Here is a 9,135-nt window from a genome sequence, read left to right on the forward strand (position 1 = left end):
CTCATTGAGCAGCAAAAAATAAATACAATCAGATAAATTCCACTCAATTTAGTCAGATAAAATAGAGGATACTTCCTTGTAGGTCTTCTCCTACTGCTCATGTATAGGCACAAAGTACGTCAACTCATGAATTGTAAAAACACAAGTAACCTTTAAACCTAGTTGTTTCCCAGGTGACCAAATAAAAAAAAGCACCTCATTGCAATCGAAAGGACTGCTTCTATATCAAATCCCTCAGCCGGATCAGCATTAATGGCACGAAGCTCTTCATTAGTTTCACGAGCAACCTAAGAAAGAATTAAAAGGATGTGTTCAAATGAACATGAACAGCGAAAGTATAAAAGTACAGAACTATACTCACCACTCTTATCTTCTCTTCTTTGTCTGATATGCAAGGTAAGATGGCTCCAAGAATATATGCATAGTGTGGAACAAGCTGGTCACCAGCTAGTTTCACGAATTCATTTATCTGCATGTCAACAGAATCGATTAAAAAATATTTTCATAAGTGATAAAATAGCAATGAAACGTTAAAAGAATCTCATTCATTGATGAAGAAAAAATAATCAAAAGATTATATAACAGAATCAAAAACTTCGAAAGAAATTACAAGCTTAGTATCCTTACCCACGTGATAGCTGTTAACCTAGTAAACTCATCCGAAGAAGATGCCCTTTGTACTAGTATTTCAGCCATTCGGCCATAATCTACATTCTTCAGAGCACATTTTAAGTCAGCAAAATCATTGAAAAAAGAGGCGATTACATACAGGGAACCCAAAACATTTTTATTTACAAATTAAGCACCCCTTTCATCCATTTTTTCAAATGCTCACTCAAATATCAAAAGTCGTGATAAAACCCCAACCCATATTTTTCAATTTTATCAATTCACAATGGTTTGATCGAGACACAAGTAAATGAATTGGTTTCATAGTTCAAAAAATCACCTAGGTGCATTATTTGTAAATAGCAATGCTTCTTTTGCTTAGTATGTAATTATCCCTAAAAAAAGCATATATCTCATAATTAACCTTTTTGTTTCAAAATTTAAAAATTTTCATATTGTATTCTCTCTGAACTAGAATCAAATATAAATTTCAAGAAAAAATAAACATAGGATGCCTTAAGTAAAGGACACCATGCAGCCAATTTCAAGAAACAAGTATAACTAGAGGTTCTTATTATACTAGTTTAAGAAATCCTTACTGGAGAACTCTTTATTTCTTGTAGAAATTCTGAGAGTGCAGAATCAGCTTGTTGGCGTATTTCATGGCTGGAATCACTTAGCATGTTGAACAGGCCTTTAGAATTCAAATTAAATGTCTAAGATGGCCTTTCTATTAATGAAAAAAGAGTAACAAGTGTAAAAATAAGCATGTATAAAGCATGGTTACCATCAAGGAAATCTGGAAGAAAACCAAGCATATCGATATCGGGAACACTATCCAATACAGTGATCCATCCTACCAAAAATTGCCGTACGTAGGGGCTTAATATATGCATCCGCTCTCGCAACAATGGTATAAATTCTTCTATGCTTTAACAAAGTAGAATAGAAGTTATAATAATAACATGAAGACTAAAATAAAAGCTACCCTTCCAGGAAATCTAAAGGTGACATCGTGGAGAGAACCTGAATTGATCACTCTCGGTAACAATATCCTGATTAATTCAACAAATGATTGTTACAATAATTGCAAATGGATGACTATTCCTACTTGAGAGATATCCCCAATAAGATATCCTGCACTTACCTTTACAAGTCGATCCAGTAGATGGGTAGCACTCTGCACGGTGGCATCTGAGTCTGCTGAAAGCTTACAAAGGGCATCAAAAATCTGGTTGAAATAAACAATAAAATCTCCTCTAACAACCTATAAAAAGAGATTAAAATAGTCAATTTTTTCAAGTTTCATGAAGGATCATCAGCAGCAGCATAACCCAACAATTTACACCAAAGAAAAACGAAATATTAAAAGAAACAAACTCGCTTTTGCTATGTTGTACAGTGCCTCGCATGCATAATACCGAACTCTGCTGTCTTGGTCAAGAAAAGAGTTGAGCACGGGTGGTACAATTAGCTGAAAGAAAATAAATTTTAGACAGCAAATGTATAAAAATGTGCAAGGAAAGCTTGTTAACCCACCTGCTTGAAAAATTACATATTAAAACGCATGCATAAATATTTTGTGAAATTAAATAACTAATTTTTATGTATTTACATATCCAAGAGCTAAAGTTCGATTTTTACATTTATACCACCCAAATCTTTCATATCACATAAAAAATACCGTCATTTTAACTTCTAAAAAGTGAAGTACACCTTTTCATGCATAGGTAGAGTGGCATATATGTATAAATTAAATTTTAGATGTTACATTTGGAAATACATAAGACTTGATTGAGAGGTGGAACATTTTGATAAGCAAGTAAAGGAAAGTTGGTTTCCTTTGTCAATATTCACTTAGATCCAATCGCCCTCCTCAAAATTTTATAAATTGATACAAGATTGATAGCTAGCTTTGCAACATGTAAAAGATTCTTTAATGTAAAAACTGGGTTTAGATTTATTGTTCCATGGCCATCAACAACAATGATCTTTTTTATTACCAGGCAATGATTTTAAGTATTGAAATTGATTATAGTATGAGTTAAGCGATTAGGAATTTGTAAATCTGCAAGATTAAATGAGTTAAGTGATTAGTAACTTATGAATCTACAAGACAAAAGCTAATGTGGGCGAAATCAAAGATAGTAAATGGGCCTTACAAAGTTTAATGAACGTATACTAAATGATGTGTGGTAAAGTAGTTCAAAAGAACTCAAGAGTATATTAATTTGTTCCTCAAGGTTTCCATGTTCATGGGAGTCGAATTGTGGTAGTTCATTGCCATTAGTAAGATTGGCTTTATTTCGTCCATGAATTCTTTCATTCTAACCAAAAAATATGGATTTCATCTTAAAGCTTAAAGCAATCCTCATTTGTGTGGTGTAGCTTTTCACAATATATACAACAAATTTCTTCCCGCTTCAATAATTTGGTACCCTATGATTTATTGATATGAATTTAATTTCCACTATGACCCTCATCATCTTTGAGTTTTGTCGTCATCATAAAAAAGGCATATATGCTATAGGTGTCAAGCATCACACCACTCCTAATCTCCTCCGCCCATATTAAGGTAGGAGTTTCATTGAAAGATAGTAATATCTCTTTGAACATCATTTTTATTTGCATTTGATCATTGGACATGAATTCAAGTAGTATCTCTCTCATGACAATCTTCTTTGTCATTATGATATCGTCAATGCATTTCATCTTTATGTTCTTATAGAAATCTAAATCAATTGTAAGGCTCTTCAACAAATTATAGTATTCTATCAAACAATGAATACCTTGTTTTGAAGTAAATATCTTCACCATGATTTTGCATATCAAAATAGCATCATCGATTATAGAATAGATTTGATAAGAAGTTTTCTATATTTCACAAAAGTTAGTAAGGATTATTTATTTCCACTGCTTTTAAGCTGCATGGAACTCCATAAGTATGGCATGGTCATTGTCTTCCTCATCCAAGTATTAAACTTTGGAATTTTATATTATGAACCTACTTCAATCAAATGTGTGCCTCACACTAACCTTTATAAAAGTCTTCACAATTTGTAATCATTGGAGATAATTTCTTCCATTCAAAAGATAAGTGAAGTTAATACTTTGAAGATGAAAATTTGATTAATTTACGAAGAGTGGGGAGTGATTCATAAATTACCCAATTAATTTTTAAAAGTTTTAGAGATTTCAATGAAGAGGAAATAAAGACAAGGAAATGATAGATTTTAACAAAGGTCAACGCAAGAGCCCTCAAAAGACCCTTGATTCATAGATCTAGACCACTAATAAATTTTGAAAGATAAATCAGCAATGAAGGAAGATTATTTGAATCAAAGACAAGAAATGGCAAAATAAAAAAAATAGATTTGCTGGACAACATAAAGTACAAAAAATCATTGTTTGTATAGCATCAGATAAATGAACCATAAACTATAATGAAAAATAAGAACAATAGTAGTATCAGAATGTGATAATGGAATAAATTCAATGAGAAATAGCTATTAACAAAGAAGAGGGATTAGATCTGCAATACAGTTTACCCTGATGCCATGATGATAGAAGAAAATAAAAGTGTAACAAAAATTGGAGAATGGAGAAATCAGTTTCTAATAATATTTTAGTTGTATCGGTTGCACCCTTCTACCACTATTTATATAAGGAGGTTAACATATGAAAAGAAATGCATTAGTCTTAACCACTAAATGTATAGAAAAAAAACAACTATACAATGCATTCTTACTTTGTAAAGCCGGCATTTAAATTGATGTGGAAGCTTACCACAAAAAACAGCAAACCACGGTAATGTAGCTGCTACAGCACCACAAAAATATCCACCAAGGAAGAGGACGAAAAAAACACATTTTCCTTTCTTGTTGCTTTATTTTCTATTATCATTCGTTCATTTTTAGTCATTTCTTATATATGTATTGCATTGAAGTTTGGAAGTAAGTTTTTTTTAGTGTTTTGTATCGAGACAACCGCCAGCATCTCTTCTTCTATTTGAGAGTTGTATCCTAGGGGTTCCAAGTGGTACTTTAGTGAATCTAGATTTCCAGGTGGTTTCCCTACCCCTTCCTGCATCGCTCACACTTCGCTACCACGTCTCCCTCCTCGTTGTAGCAGCCCCAACAACAATCCCGTTGTTGTCTTCCAGGTGGTTTCCCTACCCCTTCCAGGTATTTCGGCGTATCAAGTCTTCCACTTGCTTCGGGGTATCTAGGTTTCCAGGTGGTTTCCCAACCCCTTCTTGCATCCCTTATGTTGTTCCTCGCAGTCCAGCCATTCTACTCGCTGCCACAGCCCCGGGACAGTCCACCTTTGGTTGTCCCGCAGTCCTACGCCTTCACCACTACTACAACCATCATTCCCGCTCATTGTTGATGCCAGAAAACAGCCATCAGATCTGTTTTCTGCGGTTCCAGCCACCCGGCCAGCTGTTTCCCTTGTTTTAGCTTGCTGCTATTGCCACAACGTCTCCCCCTTGTTGTTTTTCTGCAGTCCAGTTTCCCCAAACAGCCAACTACTGCTGTGTGAGCTGCCTCCCCATGTTGTCCTGTTGTTCCAGCCACTCATAATTGACGACGCTCCTCACTCATAGCACAAAAACCCTTTCCCTATTGTCACCACCTTCACATGGAACCCGGCCTAACGTGAGTTTGAGTATCGTGTGTGTTGTATTTTCTCTTTCAAGTGTGTTTGATTGTAACCGTCTATTTACTTCCAATAATAATATTTGTTTTTCCTAACGTGATTTGGGTTAACTCCAGTATCATATATACTATAATACACATGGAAACTACACACATGAAAATTAAACTTCTTGGTTTGAGATAGTAACCATCGTGAATCTTTAGATTCACAACAGTTTCCATAACAAGCATCAAATATGTTCTAAGTGAAATCATTCACCAAAATTAAGTGATGTGATGGACAGTAAAGACTAGTAAAAAAGGTTTTATTTAGGTTACAGGTATGAGCTAAAATTTTTAGAAAGTTATATCTGACGAAAAAACTGGCTCTCGTTTGATATGAACAAGCAGTATACAATATGTAAAGACCATTTTTAAGAAAAGCAAATGATTTATTTTATAAGTTAATTGTTTAGTTTGAACTTGAGAAATTTATAGAGAAAGTTCAGTTTAAATTTAATGATGAATATATCCATTCACCTACCCATCTCTAAAAAAACCAAAGAAATAATAAATATTAGTTCACATGCTTTTGACAGACTACAATCCTCTCGCAAAAACCATCTATCCATGTATTTTTCTATAACTCCTTTGGTTAAAAGATCAAGTACATCATCGGTAAAGTGAGCCATAATTCATTCATACATATGAAAAACTAAAATTTTAATATTTCGTGTAGAATAAGCAAACCTAAATTTTAAATTGCTAGCATGCTTCTACATTACAGTATATAAATGACACAGCTCTCTAAATATCTAAATTTAATCATAACAAAATTATCAAAAATGTTATGAAATATGAAGTCCTGGAAATTTGCATTCCCTTAGCTTGAACAATACTTTTTTTTTTTTATTTAAATTGCATGGTTGAAAATTGAACCAAATAAATCTATGGGAAATCAAGAACCAATTCACCAAATAATAGAAATTTATTGCCACATGCATATGCATATCCATATATATACATACACACACACACACACTCACACGTATGTAGATATTTGTGTGTATGTATATATATAAAAGAGCTTTTGTTCCAAGACCCAATTCGCCAAAGGAAAGGAATTATTATCCAATACATTCGTGGGAAATCAAGACCCAATGAAACCCTTAGCAAACTAGTGATCCGAAGGCCGGCCCGATCACGCATCAACCTAAACCAAAGAATCGTAAGGATTGAGAGAGCACATCGAGTTCTCAATGGTATCACCAAAAGTATTTTTAAGGGAACAAATCTGAAATAAATCATAAACTAGAAAACACAGCATAACAAAGCCTATGGATAAAACACTTGGGCATGCTTAAATTGTAGAATATCACCACAACTTAATCATTCCTATCACAAATCATCAATAAACTTTGGAAAAAACAAAATCCAGGCCTATCCCCATAGAGAAAGACCATAAATGCTGCTGCAAATATCTCTCGGCTTCACTGCCATAATATATCTAATACTTTTGACAACGACTTTCTCAGAAAATTTAATCTTCTATATTCATTATAAATATTCAAGGTCAATATATATCTTATGCGTCGCAGTGGTTACACCGCAATCTAACCTCGAGATGCTGAGCAGCATCTGAAGCCAAAGCCACAGTAGCTGCTGCAAGCCCTATTAACCCGCCCTAAGAATAAAGAGAAAAAAATTTCAACAAGTGTTTATTTAAACTGACAACACAAGAATATGAATCATGAATATAGGAGGCAAAAAAATTAATCAAAACAGCGAATCAATATTAAACACACCTTCCTATGGTTTGCATGCGGAGAGTAAGTAAATTCGGTAACCAACACGTTTATAACAGTAAGTATCTTCTCATGCTCTGCAGTCTGCACTAGTTGTTTCACGATATTTTCGATCTGCCCAGTTACATATATCGATAAGATCTGCACGTCTTGAACCAAAAAAAAACGGAAACCCAACAGAAAATAAGGATAAGATTAAAGTACCTCGAGGGCCGCATTCTTCCTCTTCTCATAGAGTTTATCGGCGAGGTTCCTCAAAACCGATGTCGGAATCACAGACAGCGCGTCCGACATTCCGCAGCCGAGGGAGAAATCTGCCTGAGAACTAAGGATCAGCGCTGAAAGACGCTTGCGGTGTATCCCTTTCAATCTACAAACCCTCGGGTTAATGGGAGAAAAGGGCGACAGAAACCAAATGCGAGAGCGAGGGGGGATTGGCTATAGGGAGGGCTATCGGCTCAAAAACTCCTTAAAATCAAGCAATTGTAACCCTAAAGCATGAACTCTCGATCATGGAGACCGAGGAGACGACCGGCAGGTCGTAGAGCCATGCGCTCTCTCTCTCTCTCTCGCTCGCTCGCTCGCTATCTTACAGAAGGCGGAGCGAGCGTTCCAGTTGAGAACGAACGCTGCGGTCACGGAGTTTGAACCTGTAGAATATCGATGGGAGATGCGGTGCCGAGAAAGAGCAACATGCGGGAAACGGATAGGGAAACGCGGTGGCTTTATAACAGAAAATTTCGGCAAATATATTTACCTATCTACCAATTCAAGTTTGTTTTTTTTTAAATTTATTTCACCCACATCAAAAATGAAAATAGAAATTTATGTGTTAGATATGTAAATAAATGAAAATTTAGTGGTATATATCTAAATAAATATTCCTTAAATTTTATATTACATTCTATCTTAAACTCAATATATCATATGTTAATTAGATAAATAAATTACATATATCGACTTTATGTGTCATTAAAAAGGTGAAATAAAGATGATAGAATATTTCTGAAGTATGGCTCCAGAGCACTGAGCTGAGTTGAATAGGAGACTGTTTGAGCTAGATCTCATTTGCGAGCATCATGTTTGAGCTTTATTGTATAGTAATCATTAAGCTATAAAATAGGCAACCCATTTGAATAAATAAACAAATTTTATTAAGTTATACATGTTGAGCTCATAAACAAAACATTCAGTTGAAAAAGACTTTAGAGTTGGCCTCATGTTATGAGTAGTGCTTGTTCGCACATTGCTTATTCAATTGATGTCAACTTTAAGTAAACTTCATCTACAAGTCTCATGTTCTTGTTCCCAAATGACAAGTATTGTCAATGTCTTCCCCGTCATTAAGGTATTGTCGCAATTTCACAATGAACCTCATGTCTATTATCTTCAAATCTCTATTCTCTTAAGGTTTTATAATTTAAGATATACGAACATTTGTTCTTTTTTACAAATGTCGATCGATGTCTTATCCAACAATATCTCATCATACCGACTCTACAAACTCTCATCAATGTCATTAATTCTCATCCTTTAGGTTTTATTGGATTTTGGGGGCTGACGATTAGGGGGATAAAAATTGAGTTTTTGAGATTTTCGCGGGATAGGGATAGAAGAATATTAAACTTAAAGATAATATATTATTTATTAGTATCTTAATTCATGCTAATTATTAAAAGTAAAATTAGTTTTGTTTGAAGTTAATATTTAGTATTATATTGACCCGTAATTAAGCTTCTTAACGAGCTTATTTAATTAGTTTTTAACTATACTATCAATAATCATAAATGAATCGAGCATCATTCTGTTCTAACTTGTTCATTTAGTAATTATGTATTCATGAAAGCATCCAAATTTGAACAATTAGTTTATTACATAATTACATATGACTCTAACTCTGCAACCGGCAAATAACTTGTTGAGCTTATAGGTTCATTTGCAGTTCTATAAAAAAAAAGATGATCATAACATGCATTCAAAAATTAATTTATTTAGACTGAATTACTTAATACTATTTATTTCCTTTTTTATTAAAAATAAATAAAATTTATCATTACACAAATTGATACATATGCAATTTGTAT

At 33.9% G+C, this 9,135-nt stretch overlaps 1 protein-coding gene across 3 annotated transcripts in view; it reads right to left on the bottom strand.

Annotated features, from left to right (window-relative positions):
• LOC110027587 (protein VAC14 homolog) overlaps positions 1-7,728 on the bottom strand; it is a 68,051-nt gene extending 60,323 nt beyond the window's left edge. For all 3 annotated transcript variants that reach the window (XM_020729081.1, XM_020729080.1, XM_020729082.1), the window contains exons 1-11: positions 7,256-7,728; positions 7,052-7,165; positions 6,865-6,930; positions 1,994-2,083; positions 1,757-1,876; positions 1,636-1,664; positions 1,397-1,539; positions 1,209-1,303; positions 628-714; positions 362-469; positions 196-287 (exon numbers count right to left, since the gene is read on the bottom strand). In XM_020729081.1, the coding sequence (XP_020584740.1) occupies positions 196-287; positions 362-469; positions 628-714; positions 1,209-1,303; positions 1,397-1,539; positions 1,636-1,664; positions 1,757-1,876; positions 1,994-2,083; positions 6,865-6,930; positions 7,052-7,165; positions 7,256-7,345 (1,034 nt within the window). In that variant the 5' untranslated portion in view covers positions 7,346-7,728. The remainder of the gene's footprint in view (positions 1-195; positions 288-361; positions 470-627; positions 715-1,208; positions 1,304-1,396; positions 1,540-1,635; positions 1,665-1,756; positions 1,877-1,993; positions 2,084-6,864; positions 6,931-7,051; positions 7,166-7,255) is intronic.
• Positions 7,729-9,135: the final 1,407 nt, after the last annotated feature.

This window comes from Phalaenopsis equestris, unplaced genomic scaffold (genome assembly GCF_001263595.1).
Source record: "Phalaenopsis equestris unplaced genomic scaffold, ASM126359v1 Scaffold000428, whole genome shotgun sequence".
Lineage (NCBI taxonomy): Eukaryota > Viridiplantae > Streptophyta > Magnoliopsida > Asparagales > Orchidaceae > Phalaenopsis > Phalaenopsis equestris.